The following is a 27,266-nucleotide window of genomic DNA, read 5'->3' as shown; positions in this document are numbered from 1 at the left end:
TCTTCTACAGGCCGCCACTCGGGCAAAAAGGGAGTTTAATGATTGTATACATGAGTGCAGGTTGGTGGATTTGCCTTGTGAAGGTAATCGATTGTCGTGGTGTAATGGTAGGCGAGGGGTTAAAATAATTTGGGCTCGATTGGATCGAATTTTGGTAAATTTGGCTTTTACTAATTATTTTTCCGATGTTACGTTCTCGTATCTGCCAAGGAATACTTCGAATCATGCGCGATTGTTGGTGCAGCTAAATAAAGAAAGGGTGTGCATTTTACGGCCTTTTAAGTTTCTTCGTATGTGGGGCTCCCACGATAGTTTCCTTCCGTTAGTACAAGAGGTATGGGCTGATCGAATTGGAGGTTGTGCCATGGTTCGTATCAGTACGAGATTGAAACGGTTGAAGCATGTTTTAAGGAAGTGGAATAGGGAGGAGTTCGGTCGGGTGGAGGTGGAGTTGAAAAAAGTAGAGGAACGTATGTCAGAATTGGAGGGTCTGCTTTCTAATTCTTATTCGGCTCAGGTTGAAAACGAATGGTTGCATTGTAAGTAGACGCATTTACAGTGGGTTCGTAGAGAGGAAGTGATGGCTTGCCAAAAATCACGTATTAAGTGGTTGGCGGAAGGGAATACAAACACAAGATTTTTTCATGCATCCATGCGGCTTAAGAAACAGAGTCAGCATATAGCCAAAATGAGGCTTGATGATGGACGGCTGTTGGAAACAAGGGATGCGGTACATGCAGAGGCAATTGTTTTTCTCCAGAATTTATTGTCGGGATCTGTGACTGACAGCAGCGTGGAAGACTTGGAGCTAATTCAACCCATAGTTACCATAGAAGATAACGAGGCCCTTTGTGCTGCACCAACGTTGGAGGAAGTTAAGAGGTCTTTGTGGTCTATACTGGCTGACAGTAGCCCCGGTCTGGACGGTTTCTCGACAGGTTTTTTTATGTGGGCTTGGAACATTGTGAAAGAGGATTTGTTAGAGATTGCTGGGAATTTTTTTGCAGGACAACCATTTTCAACTTTCTTTGGGGCTACAAATTTAGTCCTCCTTCCAATGGTTGATGAGCCTTTGAGATTTGGTCAGTTTCATCCGATAACCTTGTACTCGGTTGGTTATAAAATCATGACAAAGATCATGGTCTTTCGACTTGCGCTGATACTGGATAGAATTATCTCTCCTGAGCAGGCTGCATTCATTCCAGGGAGAAGCATTTTTTAAAATATCTCATTGGCTCAGGAATTGGTCCGAGGTGTGAATAGGTAGGTATGGGGGGCAATGTTTTGTTAAAAATTGATATGGCCAAAGCGTATGATAAGGTCAATTGGAATTTTCTTTTAGAGATTATTCGACGCTTGGGATTCTCTGAAAATTGGCGTAATATTGTAGTCAATGTTGTTTCCTCCCCTTATTATTCAGTGATGCTGAATGGTTGTGCCAAATGATTTTTTAAGTCGTCTCGAGGATTACGTCAAGGAGATCAATTATCTCCTTATTTATTTATTTTGACGCAGGAGATTCTCTCTCGGATGCTTCATAAAGAATTTACTCGGGGTCGTATTAAGCCTTTTTATCTTGGTGGAGGAACTCTGATTTCTCATCTTTTATACGCGGATGACATTCTGATTTTTGCTAATGGAGATAAGTCCTCTATTCGGAATCTTATGGGAGTTTTGCGACGGTATGAAGGGATGTCTGGCCAATCGATTAATTCGAGTAAGTCATCAATGTATTTTTCATCCTCTATTGCGGCTGGCCGGAAAAATGAGCTTTTGAGTATATCGGACTTCAAGATAGGTAATTGGCCATGTATGTATTTGGGTGTTCCATTAATTGTGGGAACAATGACTATTCAGACTTTTGATCCGCTGTTGATAAAAATTCAAAAGACGTTAGCGGGGTGGAAGAGTAAGATTCTCTCATTTGGAGGTAAAATTGTTCTTATCAAACATGTTTTGAATAGTATGCCTATACACATGCTCTCGATTTTAAATTTTTCAAAAGGTGTAATCTCAAGGATTAAGAGGATTTTCTCAAATTTTTTATGGGATTCATCAGAGGAACATAAAAAGAGGAAATGGATTTCTTGCAGTAAAATTTGTATGCCAGTGGATGAGGGGGGCTGGGTATTCGGGATTTACGTGATGTTCAAGTTTCTTTACTTATGAAATTTGCATGGAAGTTAATCAATGAGAAGTCGATGTGGTCGCAATTTTTCAATATGAAGTATGTTGGAAACTCTCATATATACTCAGTTATGCATCTTAACAAAGGGTCTCGTTTTTGGAGAGGAATAATGGAGCTCATGCCTCAAGTGTTAAATAACTCACGATGGATCATTGGAGAGGGTCATGTGAATTTCTGAATGGACAATTGGGTAGGGGATAGACCATTAATTACTTACCTCTCCGTTGTTGGTAATTTGAATTTGCAGGTGGCGGAAGTCTTCATGCGTATGGGACCGAAGGTTCAAGTGCTGCGAGAATTAATTCCGGAACATGTAGTGCAAATGGTTTGCGATGCAGGCATTGTGTTACGTCAAGGTTTGGACAGATGTGTGTGGAAGCCATCGATTAATGGAGAGTTCAATACAAAGTCTGCTTGGAATTTAATTCGACGGCATGGAGATATATGTCCCTGGAAAAAATGGTTATGGAAGAATTGGTTGCCAAATAAATGGTCTTTCTTTGTGTGGCGAGCTAAGAGGAAGGCAATTCTAGACGATAACATTATTCAACAGTTAGGCATTCCGATTGCATCTAAATGTGAGTGTTGTATTAAACCTCAATTGGAGTCTTTGAATCATATTTTATGTGGGGGTGTAGAAGCTTAAAAAATCTAGAATTTTTTTGCGGAGGCTTGCCGAATGAGAGTTCCTAGAATTCGAAATTGGAAGGGAATGATGAGTTTTTGGTGGCAACATTCTTCTATGTCCACGCAGATGGGATGGCTTCGGGGGGTGCTTCCGATTGTTATTTCATGGGCGTTATGGAGGGCACGATGTGCGACAAGAATGGAAGGTATGGTTTTTAATCTCGATGGTATTATTCGGTCTATTAAAATTGTAATTAGAGATCTATCGGGGAAGATGAAGGAGTTTCGGTCCACCAGCCCTCATGAGAGGTCGGTCATGGAACATTTATCCTGCCCCATTATTCCAGTTGCTTCTAAGAAGCTTAAAATGATTTCTTGGCATCCGCTAGTAAGAGGTAGAGTTAAATTGAATGTTGATGGTGGATCTTGTGGTAATTTGGGAGAATCAGGTAGAGGTGGGGTGATTCTAAATTCTCAAGGTGAAGTAGTGGCAGGTTTTGCTCATTCATATGGACATGCTACTAATACCATCGCTGAATGTAGAGCGCTGCTCGATGGACTTCGGCTTTGTAAGCATTTGGGTTTGAGAGACATTTTGGTAGAGTCTGATCCACGGTAATAGTTAGATGGTTGACTTTGGGGGTTTGTAAGTATTGGTTTTTTTGAGATTTTTGGGAAGAAATTTTAGCTATTGTTGGGGAGTTAAATGTTCGTTTCTGCCATATATTCAGAGAAGCTAATATGGTAGTAGATTTTTTAGCTAAACAAGGCGCAAGGGATTAATTTGCAGTTTGAAGGTGTTACGTCCATAGAAGGTCCTATCATGGGTTTTATTCGTATGGATAAACTTGGCATTCCTTTTATTAGATGTAGATGATTTTTTTGGTCTGGTTGTTGGTGAGTGAGTTTGGATTGTTTATGAATTTTTTGGGATGTTTGTTAGATGAATTGTTTATGGTATTCCTCTGCTATAAGTGATGTTTTTTTTAATAAATATGATAAGAGGTCACTATTTGTACATGTGACCTCGGCTCTTTAAATATATATATATATATATATTTGGTAAATTGCACAAGATCTGTTTTTTTTTTTTTTCTTTCTTTGAAGTCTCGAACAGTTTTGGCAAGACGTTTTTACTGTTCGATCGGTCCCTTCCCATGTTGGTGTCGGTTGGTTTTCTTTGGAGATACCTTCTTCAAGAATGAATTGGTCATCAAATAAAGGTCGATCTCATATGGGCTTGAGATTTTAATATATCTCACCCATCCAGAAATTGATAATCAAAGCTCAATATTAGGAGCAGCAAGCATATCTCAATTTTCTTTCCCCAGGTAACAAATCAGAATAAAGTGATCAAAATCATAACAGAACATTATTAAGTAGCAGACTCTATTATGACAAAAAAAAAAAACCTGTATTTCACTTGGAATGTTATCATGATGTTCACATCAACTGGTACCTATATAGTATCTATCTAGTCATTATCACATTCGAAACGAAATAGAGAGTTTTAAGATCATGACCAAACACGCTTTGCTACCTCTCAAAAGTCATAATAAGCTATCAATCAATGCCAAACAAGCATAATTGCAGCTTGCTTAATATACAATCCATTGCCGCCAGTGAATGTAGCACAAGCATGACGTTAAGCATTCTTTCTTCGTAGAGCAATCCAGTGCCAAACAGAATGTGGCAGAGAGCCAATTGAAGGACACATCAAGTGGAAAGAACCATCAAAACAGGTCTCTTGGATCCCAAAATTCAGGTTACCACCAATCAGACTCGTATACCAAGTATTTTTACAAAGACTAATGAGTTTTACATGAGTAGCAATTTCACGTTAAGGTAAATGGGTGGTAAGAGGTAATAAGTTTATCATTATCCATGCTTATAATATAACGTGCTTGAAAGAGCAACCCATGTGAAGACACCCATGATAGAAGGAAGAGCACATCATTTTTGCATGAAGGAGTTATATATATTTGTGTTTTCGCTATAAGGAGTTATTTTTTCAACCAAGTGTAAATTTTAAATGCAGCAATTAGCTGGGTTGCAGGCCGAAGAATGGGTCTTTCTCACTAACAATATTACGAGTGACTACATACAATATTAAAGTTATCTCCTGTTTTGTGCATAACTATGCTCTAGCTAGCAATAGAATTCGAGCAGCGAGTAAATGATGCATGGGAAAACCATGGCTCAAGTGCAGAAGATGAACTCCGAGAAGGCCGCCGACTTCTTGAACAGCTAAAGAAAAAGGGCATCATCAAAGGATCTTCCCATAAAGGCCTTGTCATTGCCTTAACACGGATGTCTCTTCCAAGAGCTAGCTAGCAAATTGGTAATCCTGTCGGTCAAAAGCAATCCAGCACAAGTTAGATATATACGCGCGTTCTTTATAAACCAATCTACTACATTCTCTATCACATTGCCAAAGGTTACTTTCTTGTACTCATTATCGTTGAAATGGTGAGGGTGGTTTCTTGCTCTTTTGAGGCGTCGGAAGTTTGTGCGTAGCCTGTCATCATTTGAGCCTCTGAATTTTATTATGGAGAATTTATCAATTTTGATTTTTCAGGATGCCAAAATGTTAATTTTTCTGTATCAATAAGGTTCTCTCTACTAAATTATGAATACATAGTGTTTTTTTTTTTAAATGATAGATATTATATATTCTCAATGAGAAATTATCATCTCTCAAATGGCAGCCAGCTCGAAATTGCCCAAAAATGAATTCCAATTCATGCTGAAAATTGTATATTATATTATTGGACAATGATAGGCTTACTACCTCCTACTACCTATTTATTACTCCTTATAAGTGTACTTGAAACTTTTATTTTTTTTTATTATTTTCTTTTAAGTATTTTTTTAACATCTTTAATCATTAAGAAAAAATTTTAAAAAAATATACAACTTCACCAATAGTCACTTTTTTAACCATTAAGTTAAAGAAAATTAAAAGAAATAAAGGGAGTAGTGAACGGGTGGTAGGAAGAAGTAAAAAAAATATAGGATATGGTTGTGGTAGAAATAGAAGACCACCTTCTTTTTAGATAGGAAATCAATCATATGTAGAAAAGAAGTTACAAAAGAAGACAATTTGAGCAGACAGTAGACAGCATCATCATATTACATGTTTAAAATATTTGATTAGAGATGTGAGATATGTAGTATGATCATATCCTTCTACACATGTATAGTATGGTAAATAGCATGTCTTTTATAAAAGTAGTATGTATGCCCTCTGTTGAATGCTTATTTTTACGTATCAAGCTATGATGAATGAGCTTTCAATGTTATGTTAATGTGTTTTACATGCATTATGATATGTTTTCATTTATGATTACGATAAGCTATTATGTGTTCTACATGCATCAGGACAAGAAAGATAAAAAAACAAGTTATGAAAGAAGATTTAAGAATGGCCATCAAAGATGCATGGCACCAATAGGTGGATGTGCAAGCCACGGACTTAAGCGTGATCCATTACAGTATGTTATGATCACATCAACGGTTCTCCCTCAGACTGTTCATTTTGGCCAGATTTTTTCCCGGCCCGGTCCGAAACCCGAAAAATCGAATTCCGGTTCCGGGTTCCCGCCTGGATTTGCAAAATCCGGATATACCCGGTCCGGGTACTAGGTTTTAAACCTGAAACCAGGTTAACAACCCGGAACCCTTTTTTTTTTTTTTTGTTAAATGCCCTTGGTTTTACTGGGACGTGGTTGAGGATGCTCCATCCACGGTGCAAAAGGATTTTCCCGTTGTGATTCTTTTTCCAGTAATTCTCATGGTTATTGAGTAAATTCTTCGTTAAATGATAGATGAATCCTTTTGAAATTTTGGAACTCAAAAGCCATATCCTTATCAGTCGGTTCTTCTCAGATCTTTGTAGTGTAGAACAATAGAATCTTCAAAATTGTAAAGGTATAGAAAGAAATACGAGAAATATGGAAAATGTATGGAAAGAAAGATCCAGAAAATGATTGCTTACTTTTTCTATCTTTAAATGGTGTTGCGGCTACTGCCCATTGAAATATATATTGTAGACTCGATGGGTGTTCATCAGTTCTTTACAACGCAGAGATCCAGTCATCCAGATTTCCTACTGATCATGGCAGATCTGTTCCGCATGTGTTGCGCTCCATATGTTGCAGTGGAAGCTACTAACCATCTGCATCAAATTAAATGGACCAGATTATCAAAACATTCAAACGGATGAGTGAAAAAAAAAAAAACAGAACCTGAAATTCGGATTTTTTAAAATCCGGATTCCGGCCCGGATTAGACCCGGATCGGCCCGGATTTAAAATCTGGATTCCGGTTCGGGTGTATCCGGACTCCCGGGTTGGAACTCGGATAAACACCCATAGTTCTCCTTATAGTCACAGGATGTGGACCGATGCAGAATCTTGCACACAAGGGTCAAGGTGTGCTAGCCATTAAAGAAAGAAAGATACAAGTTTCATGAGTTGTATAAGTTTAAATTATGGAATTTTTTATACTTAGAGATTCATTAAGAAAAAAGTTTTTATAGACAAGATTAGTAGCACTACAGTTTTTCAAATTTTTAAAAATGATTTTATTATTAATACTAGGGAAACGTGGTGTAACAGGAGTAATATATATATATATATATATATATATATATATATATATATTAATATTTATCATTGTCAACATGAGTCTTATATAGAGCATTAATTGATCAATAAGTGTTATAATACTCATCTTATGAGTTCATCTTTGTCTCATTTGAGATCTTAAAATTCGAATAGGAGATCCCAATCAAAATATCAAAAAGCACTTACAGAAAAAAAAAAAAAATTAAACATGACAATTTTTAGATTTTCAGATATTAATGAGCTTAATAATTTCAAAATTGATTCCCCAATTCATGGGTGGAAGTGTTAGCCTATCAAATTTCAAATCATTCAAAGGTTTTAATAATCATGACCAATTGCTTGTCAAATTCCATGTATTCATGATCATATGTCGGCCAATATTATATATTAATCCTTTTAGTTGTTATTCGAACATGTTACAAGAATCAAAACAACTTCTAGTCAATACTATTAATCCTAATTTTAGTTGTTATTAAGAGTATTATCTTCCACGTAGGAAGGCTCACTATCCATTAATTAAATAAATAAATAAATATATATATATATATACTAGTAAGATGTTACGTGCCTGAGGCACGTATACGTAGTTCAAAGCACTAATATATTTTATTAAAATAAAAATAAAGTACATATATCTTATTATTTTATTATTAATATATATCTTAAAAGTTATTGAAAGATATGCTATTTGTAAATTATTATAATGATTTCCTATTATAATGAATACGAAAAGACAAATCTACATAAATCTGTTTTCCTATTATAACGTATTTTCAAATTGAAAATTGAATCCATGATTATTATTATAATAAATCTGCTTTATTAGCATATTTAAATATATTAATAGTGGAATAGAAACCAACAGAAACTATAAAAGTAGTCATAAATAGAATGTAAATGAAAATATAATTATATCCCTGTGTCCTATAATTATTACAAACGGATGGAAAGTTAATGAAAATCAGCATATTCTGTTAAAATAATAAATTTCTGTTAAAACAAAAAAATTCTGTTTTATAGGCTCTTTATATATATAGAGATATAATCTTAACAAGAATAAAAAATTTTGAAAATGAAAACATGGGTGGCCGAAGATGGTGCATGGGAAAACTGACGAAAAGTATTCAAAGGTTTTATCATTTTCCCATTTTACATGAAAATATAAATAAAAATTAACTCTCCTTAATTTATCACTTAATTTGAAATGATCCTCAAACTATATATCAATTGATGATAGTAATAATTTAGGACAATGATTACAAAATTAATGGATGAATATAGTATGAGGCCAGAGTTTCTGTATTTCTCCTAAAAATATATATTTTTAATAATCACTTTTCAAGCAAACGTGCATATACATACGGACGTGTGCAAGGAAAATATTAAAAAAAAATCAAGTTTTTTTATGAAAAAATATTGGGAGCAGCTACTATTTATAGCTACTATTTATAGCAATCATTTTCACACATACTACGTGACATCATTCAAGCCATACATATTTTAAATTCAAAATTATTACCGTGATGAGAGAGACCAAGATGAGAGAGAAAGTGAAGATGAGAGAAACGATGACAGAGAGAGATCGAGATGAGAGAGAGTCAATAAAGGATGAGAGAGATATCTGATAAGAAAGAGTTGAGAAGAGAGAGACGATGAGAGATGAGAGAGAGAGTTGAGGAGAGGGAAAGAGCCGACAAGAGAGAGAGCCATTGATAGAGACACACTGGAGAGAGAGAGAGAGAACTGCAAATGTGGTAATTAAAGAGATGGATAAATTCCAAAAATAGGAGTAGTACTACTCGAAATCCTGTGACAGCTTTAGTTTCCTCACCCAAATATTAGCTCTACTTTTCTTACCCATTCAGCAATGCATATATACATTTTCGGTTGCAACTAATGTGCGATTTGACACTAAAGTTTCCACTTCTGTTGACACTCAAATAATGGCTGTTTGTCATCACATGATCGGTACTACTCCTCCTAGCTACTCATCATCATGTCAACAATGTCGACATGATTCTAGAGGCTTGACTGTTTTCAATAAAATAAAATTAGATGAATTAAAATAAATAATAAAATATTATTAAAATATATTTTATTAATATTATTTTTATTTAAAAATTTAAAAAAAATTAAGTTATTTATTTTATTTTATATAAAAATTTTAAAAAATTATAATAATAAAATAAAATGAATATACGTTAATCTCGTAAGTATTTATTTTAAAAAAATAAGATTTATTATTAAAAAATAAATTTTTATATAAATATTATATTTATCCATTTAAAAAAAATTGCACGAAATTTATCGGCTTTAAAACTGTAAATATAAAAAACGAACCACTAATATATTTGTTTTGATAGGTAATAAACCACTAATATTAATAGCGAAACAAACAAGGAGTAAGTGACGGCCATATTATTTGAGCCACGTGAGCACTCTGATATTAATTCATGATGATCTCTAGTCGGTCTCTATTTGTATATATAATACTATATATATATATATATATATCGTACCAGCACTATATGTGTATAATATTAAAGCACGTCGACAGAAGGATCATTTTCAGATATCAATGGTGTTGATATTTCCCGCGTCGATCTGATCTTCGTATCCCACAACAGTTGTGTTCCTACTTATAAATTCCTAGCTGCTAGCTAGCAAGGTCCATGTAGCTTTTGATAATCAATGTAATTTAATTGCTACCAGCTTTTGCTAATTGAAGATAAATCATACAATTGTGGAAATTTATAAGGCTTTTTTTTTCTAATTAGAAGATGTATGTATAATGATTTGATTCATTAGTTTGTGTATACAAATGCGCGCTTAGAAACGTAGTCATGGAAATAATAAGTGCCACGTACACGAAATGCATAGCCCGCCCCCAATGAATGAGGAATATTTTCGAGACTATGCACCTATCTACCTAGCTAAAGAATTGGTGCATGGGACAAGCTTGGAAAAAGGCCTCTAGAATTACCATAATCCATTTATTAGATTTGTGGAGCCTGATTTGTAAGTTGAGAAAACGTTAGACATAGAGTTTGCTTTATAGATGCGCGCGTGTGTGTGTGAGAGAGAGAGAGAGAGTGTGTGTGTGTGTGTGTGTGAGGAAGACATTGTATTTCTCCACACTGTTCCTACTTTCTCTGAATAAAATCATCCAAAACTCTGTGGACGTAGGGATGTTGCAAATCTTGTGTCGTGTGTATGATTAGATGATCTTTTATTTTGCTCATTGCCTACTACTTGTCGGTAGCATCATTGGTAAGAACCTGGGGTGATAATTTTTGCATAAGTGGTATCAAGAGCCAAGGTTCAGGTCTAAGGGAGAACAATGGCAGGAGACGAAGTGAAGGTTGTGATCAAGAAGTTTGACAATATGAACTTTGGGTATTGGAAAATGCAGATCGAGAATTACCTCTATGAGAAGAGGTTACATCTTCCTCTGTTGGGGAAAGAAGTCAGACAACATGGAGGATGCTGATTGGAACATATTAGATCGATAGGTCCTAGGGATTATTCGGCCAACCCTATCGAGATTAGTTGCACACAACGTTATCAAGGAGAAGACCGCAGCGGATCTCATGGAGGCTTTATCAGGTATGTATGAAAAGACATCGATGATAATAAGGTGCATCTAATGAAGAAGTTGTTCAACCTCAAGATAGCAGAAGGTACGTCAGTTGCCCAACATTTGAATGATTTCAACACTATCACAAATCAATTGTCGTCAATCGAGATTGAGTTTGATGATGAGATTCGAGCATTGTTTTAATTGATAATGAGTTAGAAGCATTTGATTTATTATGTGTTCAATAATTTTAGTTTTTATGTTTCCTTATTTTTTTTCAAGTATAATTATAACCATTTGTAAAACTTCTTGCATAGATTTATAATAATCTTTATATTTGTCATACTTATTGTTCTAATTGATATGCATTTTAAAATTCATTTTTACCATATCAAAAATAATGCAGTAGCATTTTCAACATAGACTATCTGTGTCTTGGCTCCTAAACTAGTATTTATATACACACACTAGTACAGAAAGTAGGGGTGGCAAATCGTGTATATTATACGATGTGAGTCAATCCGAACACTACCCTCTAAGCTTAACGAGTCAGATTTCTAAACTTTAACACAATCCATTAAAATAACGGGTTGACACGACACGACCTATTTTGAAATAATTAAAAATATATCGACACGACCCGTGTCAACCCGCTTATGTAAATGGATTGAATTGACCCAAATAATTCATTTGACCTAATTAACATAATTTTCCATAAAAGTTAAATTCATAATATCTCCCAAAAATATAAAACTAACTACATAAGTCCAAAATTACAATCCAAACAATAAAAATACCAAAATTACAATCCATAATAAGTGTGCGAGGCGGTCATAACTCGTGAGAACTGACTCAACTAAGAACTGAGAGAGAGTGAGGGTCTGAGCGAGAGTTAGGAAATACGAAATAGGGTTAGGGTATTTTTGTTTTTTGGTTAAAAATGATATAATTATAATTTTGAGTAAAAAATTTAATGCATCACAATGGGTTAAGCAGATTGACCCGTTAGTAACCCGAACCTGTTAACATCAAACCCAAACCCGCTAATTTTGTGTAATGTTTTTGTTGGGTTAACGGATCGTGTCACATATTGTCACCCCTATAGTAATACTACTCTGCATAAATTAATTATATATTTATATTCTTAATCATGATCTACGTGGGACTGGGTGTTACAGCACATGATGTTGTTGTACACACCTCTACATGAGAATCATGTTTCCTTGATATTTGTACGTACGTATATGTGTATCCTCAAGTTGGTCGCTCATGGTTTACAGCGAATTGTAATCAGGGCCAATATTTTCAGCTGTACGTTTGGCACAAGCAGTACAAGGCCGGGAGGAAGTTTTTTTGTCTTCTCTTCTGATCTTCTCGTGAGGTATTTTTTCTATTACTGTTCATGTATTTCATTGGCCGGTGATTGTGTCGGTATTCTTAATTCAATCAATTGAAGATATAATATCTTCTTATATACATAGAATAATACAGACTTTTGGTAAATCCATTTGACGTTCCTGAAATGAGAACAAGAGTTTTTTAGCATGTCTTCTGTTTCGAGAGTATAGTCATGATCTATTCTACCTAGAAAACTAAAGCCTAATTTCTTCATGAAAATTAGGACTTTTTCTTCCATGGTAGTGTTGCCATTGTCTATATATTTAAATGCAGAAGGCTTCATGAAAACTGTAAGGAACAAAGAAGGAGAATGAAAGGGATTGATATGCAGAGAGGATTACGCATGGAAGTTCCTGAATGAAGCAAATCGTGCTCTGTCATTGTGTATTGGATGATGTACAGTACTGCAGCTTTATAGACGGGTTTTCTAATAGGATAATATTCTCCCTAATGGACTAATACAACTCATTTAGAAGGAATTACAAAGAATAAAATAATAACAGTAAAATGAACAAATACAAGTGAAATAAAACAATAAACAAATACAAGTGGTTTATCCTTTATCTAAATAGACTAAGGCATCTAGGCGACTTGCAGAAGCTGAAGTGGCAGCCTGACCATGGGCTTTGCTATCTTGAGGTTGGGCTTGTGTAGATGGATTTTGGGCTTCACGTTCATTGTCTAATAGCCGCCCGCAAGATGGAGAGTAGAGATTTACTACTTCCATCTTGGAGAGGTGCAGCTGTAGTAGATGGGCAAGCAATGCTTTGGTGAAGATGTCTGCCAATTGAGCTTGTGAGGGAACATGAGAGGTGATGATACTACCTTCTTGAATTTTATCTCAGATGAGGTGGCAATCCAACTCGATGTGCTTGGTTCTTTCATGAAACACTGGATTGGCGACAATGTGTAAGGCCGCTTGATTGTCACAATAGAGCATGGCACCTTATGGATGTGGAACCTGCAAGTTAGTAAGTAAGAATCTGATCCAAGTGAGTTCAGAGCATGTGGATGCCATGGAACGATACTCAGCTTCAACGGAGGAGCGAGAGACCATTGTTTGTTTCTTGGACTTCCAAGAAACAAGGCATTTTTCGAGAAAAATGCAATAACCTATGACGGAGCGACGTGTGTCGAGGCATAATGCCCAATCTGAATCACAATAGGCACTTAGCTATAACTGAGATGTGGAGGGCAATAAAATGCCCTGACCAGGTGCTGTCTTGAGATATCTAAGAAGCTTGTGAGCTGTGGCCAGATTTGAAGATGTGGGGTGATCCATGAAAGTGCTCAAAAGTTGGACAATGTAGCTGATATCAGGTCTTGTGATTGTGAGATACAATAGCCGTCCAACTAGTCTTCTATAAGAGTTGGGATCTGAAAGGGGCTGCCCTGTAGCCTTACTCAACTTGAAATTTTGTTCAAGGGGCAGCTTAAGAGGTTTGCATCCAAAGGAACCGAAATCTGAAAGTATGTCTAATGCATACTTTCTTTGATATAAATGTATTCCTTTAGAAGATCTTGCAACCTCTAAACCAAGAAAATAACGCAAACAACCAAGGTCTTTTATCTTGAAATGAGTGTGCAGAAAATTTTTGAGGGAATAAATGGATTGTGAACAGTTACTAGCCACAATAATGTCGTCAACATACACTAATAAAGCAATGAAAGAAGTGCCATCTGCTTTAGTGAAGAGACTATAGTCAGCTCGAGATTTCTTGAACCTAAAAGCAATGAGAGAAGAAGAAAACTTGGAGTGCCATTATCTTGAAGCTTGTTTAAGGCCATAGAGGCTCTTAACTAATTTGCACACTTGGTGAGGTTCTCCTTTAGTGTAACCCCGGGGTTTTCTTATGTAAATTTCCTCGTCTAAATCACTATGTAGAAATGCGTTATGTATATCAAATTAATGTAAGGACCAGTTTTGTATTGCTGCCACAGATAAGAGGACCTGAACAATTACTAATTTAGCAACCAGAAAGAAGGTTTCTATGTAGTCTATGCATTCTTGTTGCGTAAACCCTTTAGCAATAAGTCTGGCTTTTAGCCTCTCAATGGACCCATCGGAATTTAATTTAATTTTGTAGACATATTTGCAATCAATGGCTTGTTTTCCAAGAGGTAAATCAATGAGGAACTAAGTGTGGTTTTGTTCTAAGGCATTTAATTCAGTTTCCATAGCTTGGCACCAACCAGGATGTTTTATGGCTTGCTTATAGGTGTCTGGTTCAGATGTAGTGGAAATAGATGCTGAAAAAGCACTAAAAGATGGAGTAAATTTCTGATATGATAGATACTGAGCAAGAGGATGAGAGGTACCCGTTAGTTCTGTGCAAGGCTTGGACAAAGATTGAGCTGGTTCGTGAAGGGAGGCCTGCTTGCAGTGAAAGTCTTGCAAATATTGAGGTGCTCTCCTGAGTCTTGTGGATCGGTGAGGTGGTGGGGTAGGAGGAGAACCAGAAATTGGAAAAATAAGATAGGGGGTTCTGGTTGGGGCAATCAGATTGGGAAAGGGCGGGGCATCTGAATGTGTATATAAGGAATGGTCAGAAAAAGGAGTGGAAGCTGGAAAATCTAGAGAGTTTGGTAAAGATTTAGTAAAGACCAGATTTGGAGGATTAGTGAAGGAAGAAGTGAGTGAGGGAATTGAATGGAAGGGAAAGATTGATTCATGAAACACAACGTCCCTAGAAATGAAAGTAGTTCTTGTTTTAAGATCAAGGAGTTTGTATCCCTTAATACCAAAGGGAAATCCAAGAAAAATACATATGCGACCACCAGGATCAAACTCTTTCCTACCTTGAGAGAGAGTAGAAGCAAAACATAGTGAGTCAAAAATTTTCAGATGAGCATAAGTTGGTTTAAAATTGAATAAAAGCTCATATGGAGTTTTATTTTGAAGGAGTGGGGTCGGGGTCCTATTTATTAAATAGGTGGCTGTTAAAACACAGTCATTCCAATATTCAATTGGAAGACCAGCTTGAAATTTTAAAGTTCGAGCCACATTTAACAAGTATTGATGTTTTCTTTCTACAATCTCATTTTGTTGAGGGGTGCCAACACAACTTTTATGATGAATAATGCTCTTGTTGTTGCAAAATTCAGTCATTCGAAATTCCCCAAATTGTCACTTCTTAAAATTTTGATTTTAAGATTGATTTGAGTCTTAATAAGATTGTAGAAAGATTCTATACATTTTCTAGTTTCAAATTTACTATGAAGAAGGTATAACCATGTACTTCTAGTAAAGTCATCTACTATTTTCAAGAAATATTTGGACCCATCATATGCAGTTGTTGAGCAAGGGTCCCATAAATCGCAATGTATTATTTCAAAAGGAGAAGATGTCACATGTTGACTAGTAGGAAATGGTAGTCGATGTAACTTAGCCATTGGACAAATGTAACAATGCTTAGTATTAATGGAAGAGATATGGTTCTTTACAATAGGCTCATTGATCAAACTAAGACAAGGAAAAGATAGATGACCTAGGCGACAATGCCAAAGGTCGGTAACACCAACATTGTTCAAAACAGAAGCTGAAGCAGTGAAAGGAGGTGTTGAAAACTGTGAAAGTGTTGTGGTTAGACTTGAAGGAGAAATTTCAGTTTGTAGCAAGTGGTAAAGGCCATCCCTCACTTCACCCTTCTCAATCGTTGTCCAAGAGAGAAGGTCCTAAATAAAGCACAAATCAGAAAAGAAAATGAGATAGCAAGTCAGTGAAGTAGCAAGTTTCTTAGCTGAAAAGAGATTAAAGGTGAAGGATGGAACACATAAAACATCGGTGAGGCAAATGGAAGCTGTGAGCTGAACAATACCGATGTGTGAGACAGGTACTTCAGTTCCATTTGGTAGTTTTACAGTGTGAGAGATAAATGAGGTGGTAGAAGTGAACAAGGAGGGGTAACAGACCATGTGATCTGTTGCACCCGTGTCTATGATCCAAGGAAATGTGTTGGATTGTAATGCATGATGCGTGTGTGTGGATAATGAAAGAGATATACCAACAAGGTTGGAATGTGGTGAAGACAACTTGGACTGAATCTGATTAGCGAAGTGCTGAGCAGCAATGGATAACTCCCTTAGCTGAAGCAAAGCCATTAGTTGTTGAAATTGTGCCTTAGTTAAACCTACTTTGTCGTCACTGGTCTCCTCAAGTTGTGATGGATAAGAAATTGAGGATTGGGTAGCTAAAACCGTGGGGTTAGAAGCTTTGTTAAAAAATATGTGACCCGGGGGATAACTGTGCAATTTGTAGCATTTATCTACTACATGTCCAGATAAATGGCAATGAGTACAGAGAGGGCTCTCAACATTACCAGCCTTAAAACATGTATCAAAGGTATGACCAGTAATTTTGCAGTGAGTGCAAAATGGTCTGTCTCTCTTTTGGTGAGGGCGTGTTTGTGGTGAAAAATTCTGAGGGGAAAAGGGTATCTTGATGGCAAGAGCCATTGAGTCAGGGGATGGGGCGTGATGGGTAAGCTGATGTTGGCGCTCTTGTTGTTGGATTAGTGAAAAAACCCTAGTGACAGGAGGTATGGGATCTAACAAAATTATCTGGTCTCGTACATTAGAGTAAATATCATTCAAACCCATCAAAAACTGAAAAACACAATCACGTTGATAACGATCCAAGAGAGTAGACATGGTACCACAGTTGCACACGGGAATGAGGTCATAAATTGAGAGTTCATCCCATAAGGTTTTGAGCGTACCATAATAAGCACTTACAGAGTCGTGTTCTTGGAGGAGATTGGCAAGGTTGTGCTTGAGTCGAAAGATACGTGGTCCATTCTGGTGGGAGAAGCGGTCCTGGAGGTCGATCCATATGTCCCGTGCATCATCAACGAAGACCACGCTAGATTTGATAGAGGCACTGATGGAGTTTTGAAGCCAGGAAGCCACCATGTCGTTGCAGTGCTCCCAAGCTTCAAGCAAGGGGTCATCTGGGTCGGATGGGCGGGGGATATCACCCATAACAAATCCCACTTTGTTTTTGGCCCGTAGAGCGCAGCGCATGGCGCGTGTCCAGGTGGGGTAGTTGTCGGCGGTGAGTGGGTCAGTGATGAGAAGCACGACTGAGTTATCGCCATTGTCTAGGCGGAAGGGATTGCCGGGGTCACTCAAGTTCAAGAAACAAGCCATGGGTGTGGCACAGAAGGTGTTTGTATTTAGGTTTGTGTGGATTTTGGAAGGATCTGAGTGGTGGGAGGTAGAATTAGAGGAGTCTTCAATTGGGTCTTCCATGGAAATATTCTCTCAGGCTACTAATACCATATAAGGAACAAAGAAGGAGAATGAAGAGGACTAATATGCAGAGAGGATTACGCATAGAAGTTCCTAAATGAAGCAAATCGTGCTCTATCATTGTGTATTGGATGATGTACAGTACTGCAACTTTATACACGGGTTTTCTAGCATAATAATATTCTCCCTAATGAACTAATACAGCTCATCTAGAAGGAATTACAAAGAATAAAATAATAACAGTAAAATGAACAAATACAAGTGAAATAAAACAATAAACAAATACAAGTAATTTATCTTTTATCTAAATGGACTAAGGCATCTCGGCGACTTGCAGAAGCTGGCATGGGCTTTGCTATCTTGAGGCTGGGCTTGTGTAGATGGATTTTGGGTTTCACGTTCATTGTATAATAAAAACTAGAACTTGCAATCGTTTTACTAATGAGTAGCCATGTTCAACCATTTATGAACCTTCGATCCTCGCTTCACAGTACCATTAAAGCAACTCTCTTCTGCAATTCCAATGGACCAAGATTGACAAAACATGGATCAGGAACTTGTTTCAAGCTGGCCTAATGTTCAGTTCGTACCTGACTCTTATGTGCGCCCACCAGAAGAAAGACCCGGGAAGCTCGCACTTAGTTCGTGCAAAACAATTCCAGTTGTTGATCTTGAGGGTCATGATGAAACCCAAATCATTCTGAATATTATGAAAGCTACGAAGGACTTTGGATTTTTCCAGGTGCAAACCGAACCCATTGTTTTCTCTCCCTTTATTTATTTATTTTTTACTTTTATCTTCTGTTAGCTAGCTTCTCAGATATAAAGTTTCTAAAAGTTCTTTGAAAAGGAAATCATCTTCTAGCATTTTTTTTAACTCCTTGCATCATGTATCTCAAGAATTACCAAACTCTACAGATGATTCGAGGATATATGAATATTAACCTAGTCTTCATCAATGAACTGATGAAATTGAAAAAAGAAAAGAAAAGAAAGATATAATATTGATCAAAGTATGAATAGTACGTAGTCATTTTTATATATGCATGTTTCGATATGATCGATCTTTATCCTGTCCAAAAATGTGTTAATCAGGCCATCAATCACGGAGTTCCCAAAGTATTAACGGATGAAGCAATGGCTGTTTTCAACGAATTCCATGCCATGCCTGAGAAGGACAAGACAAGTGAAGGCTCCAAGGACCCCAGTAGAAACTGCAGTTTCTATAGAAGCAGTAAAAATTACACGACTGAGGATGTTCACGTGTGGAGGGATGTACTTACACACCCTTGTCATGATCCTTTCGAGGAACACATGAAATTTTGGCCTGCAAAGCCAACAAGATACAGGTTATATATAAAAGATACATTAAATTTTTTTTTAATTGATCATACAATATAATTAATTAATTAATTAATTAAAATTCTACGTGAAATTAATGACTTTGTTTTTTTGACATTTATACCTAATTAAACTGATCATTTTGCTATTGGCAATTAATACACATGAAGGGATGTTGTCGGGAAGTATGTAGTAGAATTGAGAAAGCTGGGGGGGAGAGTTTTGGAGCTGCTTTCAGAAGGATTAGAACTTGGTGCTAGTCATTTCAGCAGTACTGGACTTAGTGGGAATCCTGTACTATTGGTGAATCATTATCCTCCATGTCCAGACCCAAGTTTGACCTTAGGATTAATCAGCCACATAGACCCTAGCCTCATTACCATATTGCTCCAAGAAGAAAATGGGCTTCACGTCTTCAAAGATGGTGAATGGATTGCTGTTGAACCTCTTCCTCATGCCTTCGTATTTAACGTAGGCCTTGTGTTACAGGTATGTCTTGATCTCCTGATCATTATGTTATTCTTTTTTTTTTTTTTTTTGCGTTCATGAGTACTTCTTGGCGATAGTTTTTCTCCTTTTTATTTTTATTATTTTTTATTTATTTCGCGCGGATATATGTTTAGTAGTGTGTGTTGCCACTGTCTTATATATAGTAGCACTGCTTAATATAATAAGCTAGCCTCGTATTAATTAGCTTGTTATAATAATTTTCTTGGTAAAAGGCTTTAATTAATTTGCATGAAAATGTTCACTCTGAGCTGTAGATTATAAGCAATGGGAAGCTTAAAGGTGCAGAACATCGAGCAGTCACAAATTCAAGTCTTGCTCGAACATCCGTTGCCTTCTTCATTTATCCTTGTAATGATATCGTTATTGAACCTGAAAAGGCTCTGACAAATGCATGCAATCCCCCATTGTTCAGATCCATGAGATTTAAAGAATTTCAAAGAAACTTCTTGTCTAGATATGCCAATTCTGAGGCAGTGCTGCAATTTTTAAGCTCTGTGCATTAGTACTCCTGATCATGAAGCAAGAGAACGGATCGCGCGTGAAGATGCTATCGATCGTTTGCTCTAGGAGACAACTAATATATATATATATATATAAGCTTTCCAATTCACAAATTTCTTTTTTTTTTATAAATAGAATTGAATAGTGCAATCTCTGCTAATTAAGAATATTAGAGGGAAATGATCATGGCATCAACAGACCGATGAAGCTATATATGTTGCTATATAGGTATATATTTTGTCTAATATATATATATATATATATATATATATATATATGACTTTGTTTATATACTACTGTGAACTCTTAAAAGATCAAGAGCGGATGCTTTTCTTAATTTTAAAAGAAACTGATAAATATTCTTAAAAAATGATTGAAAGGTCAGTTAAGACAATTACATGCTAGCTTAATTAAGCAGTGATGGAATATTTTGGAGCCATTCAGAAATATCATTTATAGAAATATCATTATTTATAGTGTTTGCATTATGGCTAGCAGTACTTCATTTTGAGACATCATGTTTAATTAATATGTGTCGCGCGAAAGTCCCAAATTTTGAACCATGGCATGCATCACCACTCAAACATATTCTAGCTAGCAATTAATTTTATGTATATATATAATACGAGTGTGTGTACGTGTGTGTGTGGCAACACTACGGCCAATTAGCAAAGTGATCAACAGCTTGCTTGATCTTAACATCATGACTTCCAATGACCCGATGTATAACAAAAGTTATAATAATAAAATTAAATAAATAAATAAATTTAAAATATAAAAATAAAAATAAACCATACCTGAGCATGACTTTTAGCCCAAACACCGAACAGTACTAGCTAATAATTAAGCACAACAAAAAATTAATGAAAACGAAAATGAAATGAAAACACTCAAAGACACGATTAATTTAGCACATGCAACAATAATTTAAGACGCGACGAACGTTAATGTTGATCCTTAAATGCAAAGCAAAACATATATACAAGAGGGTAGGGCTGTGCAAAAAACGTTAGAACCCGGCCCGTCCGTGCGACCCGACCCGATCTGACCAAAAAAGCGGGTTGAAGTAAGTTGCGGGTCGAACCCGCTAAAACTGATATTATCAGAAATCTCAGACTCAACTTCAGTCATTTAATCCTTTGAACCCCGTAGAACTCTCCAGAAACACTTTCTCGCCCTTTCCTCTCTGCCAAACAACCACTAATCCCATGGCCTTACCTCAGATCTTCTCTTCTTTCAAGTACTCCGACAGCCTAACCGTAGTGGACATTTCGTTCTGCACTGCCATAGTCTGCGAGGCTATCTCCTGGCTCCTCATCTATCGCATCAACTCCTACAAGTCGAGTTCCTCAGTTGACAAGGCTGCCAAGAAGCTGGAAACGATGAAAATCGAGAGTTTCAAGGAGTCGAGCCGCTACCTCTCCCTTTGCAAGTTCAAGTCCAGCGCCGTTGTTGCCCTTGTCCTCTTCGTCTTCTTTTGTCTTAGGGTTTTCACCACCACGCAGAGCCAGCTCCGACCTCTTCCCCATGCCAAATCCCAAAACCAATTGATGTGGTTCACTGCTACTCTTCCTTTAAATTCACATTATGATTGTTATGTTCTAGATCATACGGAGTAAGGTTTTGATCGGATTGTATAGGGATAATGAGATTTGTAATTTTTGATTGATTGTGCATTTATCCATGGATTCTCGAGAAAATGGGCTTTGTTTGTATTGGATGATGCTGGGTTTTGATCGGATTGTATAGGGATAGTGGGATTTGTAAGGTGTTTTTTTGGATCTGTTTGTACACGATTTGGGTTCCCATTCCCTGCTTCCAATCTCGGGTCAGGTCGGCCCATATCAGTTTTGTTTGTTCTTGAGGCGGCTCAGGTCGGGTCTGGCCCATATATGAGACGAGTTGGTCGGGTTGTAGCCCTACAAGAGGGAGGCGAGGCATGCACTGCTCCCCTCTCCTTACCCTATAAGCGCGCGGGCGCAGGACAAGCCGCAAGGTACGTACTTGCTTGGCCCATAGTACTCATGCATCCTTGGGAGGAGTTGCTCGATCAGTAAGGTGAGTTATTCTGACGGGATCCAATGTCAAGTAATATTCCAACAAAAGGCAATTTAATATTATTTGTTTTCTGATCTTCATTAGATAAATTACGAAAAGGATCCTCTCTAATCTTTATACTCTCCCATTGCATGTCTCCATTATGGTATATCTTCATAATTGACCCTTATTTTGATATTTATATATATATATACACCTTTCTAAAGAAAGAGAGGGGGAGAGAGAGAGAGTTTTGAAATTGTAGGCAGCTGAAGGCAGCTCAAAATAATATTTGGGCCAGGAAGTGAGCTATTGAGTCTTAGAGCTAGCCCAATGATGCTTTGGATGGGCACCCTTGCTAATCAAGGATCGAAGTTGTACATATAATATGGGATAGGTACACCAAAAACTTGTAAGGTCTCCCCCATTTCAACTATGATACTTGGTTACTAATGATAAATTGCATAGGATCTCTATGTAACAAAGCCCTTCTTCGAGTTTTCAAAGTTTCTCATGTATCTCTGTTGGGATAAACCGGTTATCAAAAGCTAATTAGAAGTATCGTAGTAGAAATCAACAAAAGAAAAAAAACAATAATCACAAACAGAACACCAAGATTTAAGTGATTCAGCTCAATATAAGCTTACGTCCACTGGTGGAGTCAGTCTCAATGATTTCACTATCAACAAAGATGGAGTACATGAGATTAATCACAAAAAAAATTCTTCACAAAATAATTTCTCTCTCTCTTTTCTTTCTATCCCTCTTCTCTCTCTCTCGTATGATGTAGCCCCTTAAGAAAAACCAAGTTCTGAAATAAAATGTCGTTTTCTATTTATACTAAACGACGCCGACCCTTGATTTCGAACATTTGCTCAAGCAAGTGTCGAGCGGTGCTCGAGTGAACGTTAAGATTTGGCATCCTGCTCGAGTGGATGTCGAGCGAACTCTCAGGTTGCACCTCGCTCGAGATGACTATCGAGTGGGAGTCGAGCGAACTCTCAAGTTGCAAGATGTTGGCATCCCGCTCGAGCTAACTGTCAAGCGGGAGTCGAGCGAACTCTCGAGTTGGGGCTTCACTCGAGCTGCAGAGACACCACTTGAGCGACCAAACTGAAGAGGCACTTTTTCAACAGGATTCAAGCCACCTCTCAACAAATCTCCACCTTAGCTTGAATTCTAACAAGCATAACACAAGATCCGTTGACCACAAAACCGACCCCTCCACCAAATCCCCTAAGGGATTTACAGACCCTGAACACCAATCAAGTCTAAACAGAGTTTAAACTTGTACACTGCAACTGGCTTTGTCATCATATCTGCTGGATTCTCAGTAGTAGCAATCTTCTAAGTTCTTCAACACCTTCTGTAACAATCTCTCTGAGAAAATGATCCCTTTGTGCTTCGTTCTCTCACGATACATTTGATTTTTGGTCAAATGTATTGTACTCTAACTGTCACAATATACTGAAATCTCATCATGTTGTAGTCCCAAACCACTGATTAGACCCTTCAACCAAATGGTCTCCTTAACAGTCTCAGCTGCTGCCATGTACTCTGTCTCTGTAGTTGATAAAGCAACAGTGAATTGTAGTGTTCCAACTAATAGCAGACCCACACAAAGTGAAAACACACCATGTCAATGATCTTATTTTATCTAAGTCCCCAGCATAATCAGAATCAACATAACCAACAGCTTTGGAACTGAAATCAACATCTCTATCAAATACTACGCCAAAATCCAAAGTCCCTTTCAAGTACCTTAGTATCAATTTCACAACTTGCCAATGAGTCTTACTTTGATTAGCCATGTACCTGAGTATCCATTTCACAACCTGCCAATGAGTCTTATCTGACATTCCAAATCTTTCAAGAACTTTCTCAATGTACTTTCCCTGGGACAAGTACAAATTTTCAACTTTTCTATCCCTTTGGTTCTCCAGCCCCAAAATCTTCTTTGCAGCACCTAAAGTTTTCATTTCAAACTCATTTTTTAGTTGAGTTTTCAATAAATCAATATCGAATATGCATTTAGCAGCAATAAGCATATCATCAACATAAAGTAGCAAATGAATGAAAGCACCATTAGATAATTGTCTGTGATAAACACAACTATCATAGTTACTCCTCAAATAACCATGATCAATCATAAAGGAATTAAAATGTTTATACCATTGCCTTGAAGACTGCTTCAAACCATATAATGATTTCTTCAATCTGCACACTTGATCTTCCTTACCTTCAACAATGAACTCATCTAGCTTACGCATGTAAATGGTTTCATCAAGCTCATCATGTAGGAACGTTGTTTTAACATCAAGTTGTTATATATCTAAGTCATACAATACTACTATAACAAGTAACACTCTGATTGAACTATGTTTCACAACTGGAGAGAAAACTTCATTGAAGTCGATGCCTTCTCTTTGATTGTAGCCCTTAGCAACCGAGCACGCTTTGTATCTTACATCTGTATCACCCTGGATTCATTCTTTTCTTTTGAAGACCTATTTGCAGCCAACAATCTTCATATTCTTCGGCAACTTAACCAAATCTCATGTTTGGTTTTTGTGGAGAGGCTCAATCTCTTCAGTCATTGTTACGCATCACAGTGTAGATTCCTTAAGCTTCTGAATAACTAGAAGGCTCCTGAGCAACTATGTCATCTGCCTGAGCATATCTTTAAGGTGGTCTGATATGCCTCCTCTATCTATCAGTAGTAGTGTAGTCTTGCTCACCTTGTGCGCCAATATCAAGAATCATGCTCATCAGCAATAGCATGATCTTGGATGCCACTTGGCATCCTCTGTGAAACTTCAACCTGTAACTCCACCTTCTTGCAAATACTATGTTCTTCACCTGTAGACACATTAAACTCTTTTTTTGAATTAAGTATAGATTCTTCATCAAATACAACATTCCTGCAAATTACAAGCCTGAGTGATTTAGGATCAGTACACCACAACATAAATCTTTTTACTCCCACTGGCATATATAATAAATATGTCATTCTTTGCCCTTGACTCAAATATTCAATCATTAACATGGAAATATGCAGGACAACTTTTATTAATTATTTTGTCTTTTGCGTGCAGGTGTTGTCAAATGCTCTTTTGATTTGTTTTCATATTGAGTGCTCCAGAACGCTTAAGGATTGCAATAACACGTCATAAATTTCAAACTGAAATAAAGTATAAATAAAACTGAAAATTGATGCTACAGGTGAAGAAGGGAAGCCCGGCAACAACAGTTGGTCCATTAGGCCCTCAACTGTGTTACGGTACTCCCTCGCTTCACCTGAGCTTAATTAAAATAAAAACACTACTCTCTACTCTACTCTCTACTCCTACTCCTACTTAACCCTAATTCCTATCGAATTTTTTTTCCGTCCATTTCCAGGCTCTTATATAGGCTTCAAAGGCCTCATGTCTGCCAAAGTTTCTTTCGGCATCCCACATTCGGCGTCCCACGTTCGTGCTGGCTGTCTCCACCAAATAGATTTATTTTTTTTTTCTTTCCACCGAAAAGCATTTTGTTTTTGTTTATCCTTTTGTTTGCCCAAGTATGTTGAACATTGTTGCTACGATATGAGATGGTCTAAGACCAGCTTCAGCCAGTTGGTCAGCAGGCGATCCATGGTCGATGTACCGATCAGGCAGGACTAGAGGTCTCCACTTTGTGTTGCCATCAAGAAGGCCATCAAGGGCCATGAACTGAGCAACATGAGACCCAAATCCCCCAACTAATCCTTCTTCAACCGTAATCAAGACCTCATTTGATTTTGCTAGGCCGCGAATAAGGGCACGATCCAATGGCTTGCAAAAGCGTGCATCTGCAACTGTTAGACTTAAGCCACTGGATTCCACTAAAGATGCTGCAAGTCTTCTTTTGCGAAAACGCCAGTTCTTAATTCAAAAAGTTGTATCTCCATTTGACATGCTTCAGTTGCACAAGGTGGCGCTACAAATGGTGATGGTCGCGGCTCGAAGGAGTGGTTGTGGAAGAGGTTGCACTGTGATTCTTGGCCGTGCATGTGGGCTGTGCAGAAGGTGGCTGGGCAGTGCGTGGATGGCTTGAGGTGGCTGAGTGCTGGTCCACTATAGGTGCGTACATACTCTGCTTTTGGTGTGAAAAACAGAGGAGGTTGGTTGCCACGGCGCTCGTGGTGGTGCATGGAGGTTAGGCATGGTTGTTGGACGTGTTGCGGCAATGGTTGGACACATTGTGGCTGCCGTGTTCATGGTCTAAGATTCACCATGTCGTGCCTGAGTTGTAGTAGATGGATGTTGTCGTGGAGGTGCAATGGTGCTGCGCAGGAGGCTGCTGTTGGACCGAGTTGCAGTGGTGCTGTGCAGGAGGCTAAGTGGCCGTGCATGGTGGCTGACGTGGTGGTGCTAAGTTGCAGTGGTGGCTCTCGTGCGTGCGTCGTGGAGGATGTTGTGGTAACACACGGTGGCAGTGGATGGTGGTGCTGCCGTGTATGCATGATTGTCCATGGATGGAGGCTGTTGTTTGGGCTGTTGGTCTGGAGGTTGAAAATGACCCAAAACAACATGTCGTTTTGGTCTATGGACAAAACAACATGTCGTTTAGGAGAGGAGAATCTTGATAGTAGAGGTAACCGACACGACATGTCGTTTAGAAGAAGGCAGATTTCATTTCGAGAGACAATGACAGGTTGTTTTTTTGTTTATGAAAAACGACTTGTCGTTTAGACGATTCTGTAAAATAGAAAAATAAAAAGTTAAATAAAAAAAATAAAAAATAAAAACTAGACAAACAAACTAAATAAATAATTAAAGAAACAAAAAATAAAACTAGACAAAAATAAATAAATAATTAAAGATAAAAATAAAATTAGACGAAAAATGAAGAATAAAATATTAAAAGTGTGTTATGCATGTGAATAAATATTGCCCAATTAAATTACAAGTTATAAAATTAAGCATAAATTATGCTATTAATCAATTTAAATCACAACTTGGATTTATACCTCTTAATTAATTTTTTTTTTATCTAAAACCAATAATTAAAAATATATTAGTTTTAAATGTATAAAATATGCAATAATGCAGCTCAATCAACAGCTAAAAATTTTTAAATTTGAATAATTAGATGGAATACCAGACCATACTTCATTTGGAGTTTTTAAACCAATAGTTGTGGCTGGAGATCGGTTAACCAAATAGCAAGCTGTGTTGACTACTTC

At 37.2% G+C, this 27,266-nt stretch overlaps 2 protein-coding genes and 1 pseudogene across 2 annotated transcripts; 2 read left to right on the top strand and 1 right to left on the bottom strand.

The window, feature by feature from the left end:
* Positions 1-16,093: 16,093 nt before the first annotated feature.
* LOC118349715 lies at positions 16,094-17,566 on the bottom strand. Its single transcript, XM_035695262.1, has one exon. It carries the CDS (start codon positions 17,564-17,566, stop codon positions 16,094-16,096), a length of 1,473 nt encoding a protein of 490 aa, XP_035551155.1.
* A 646-nt stretch (positions 17,567-18,212) lies between these two features.
* On the top strand, positions 18,213-20,022 carry LOC108994450 (hyoscyamine 6-dioxygenase-like). Its single transcript, XM_035695261.1, has 4 exons — positions 18,213-18,410; positions 18,764-19,017; positions 19,180-19,498; positions 19,774-20,022. Exons 1-4 carry the CDS (start codon positions 18,213-18,215, stop codon positions 20,020-20,022), a joined length of 1,020 nt encoding a protein of 339 aa, XP_035551154.1.
* A 1,206-nt stretch (positions 20,023-21,228) lies between these two features.
* LOC118349551 lies at positions 21,229-21,571 on the top strand (annotated as a pseudogene).
* Positions 21,572-27,266: the final 5,695 nt, after the last annotated feature.

The sequence above is a fragment of the Juglans regia genome, chromosome 10, assembly GCF_001411555.2.
Source record: "Juglans regia cultivar Chandler chromosome 10, Walnut 2.0, whole genome shotgun sequence".
In the NCBI taxonomy this organism is placed as follows: domain Eukaryota; kingdom Viridiplantae; phylum Streptophyta; class Magnoliopsida; order Fagales; family Juglandaceae; genus Juglans; species Juglans regia.
The sequence above is the reverse complement of the archived record's forward strand: the minus strand, read 5'-3'. Positions and strand labels throughout refer to the sequence as shown.

Excerpts from the sequence above, each read along its gene's own strand:
- LOC118349715 (XM_035695262.1), bottom strand. The coding sequence starts at position 17,566 with ATGGCTTGTTTCTTGAACTTGAGTGACCCCGGCAATCCCTTCCGCCTA.
- LOC108994450 (XM_035695261.1), top strand. The coding sequence starts at position 18,213 with ATGGATCAGGAACTTGTTTCAAGCTGGCCTAATGTTCAGTTCGTACCT. Across the intron at positions 19,018-19,179 it reads GCAAAGCCAACAAGATACAG|GGATGTTGTCGGGAAGTATG; the intron begins GTTATATATAAA and ends ATACACATGAAG. Across the intron at positions 19,499-19,773 it reads ACGTAGGCCTTGTGTTACAG|ATTATAAGCAATGGGAAGCT; the intron begins GTATGTCTTGAT and ends TCTGAGCTGTAG.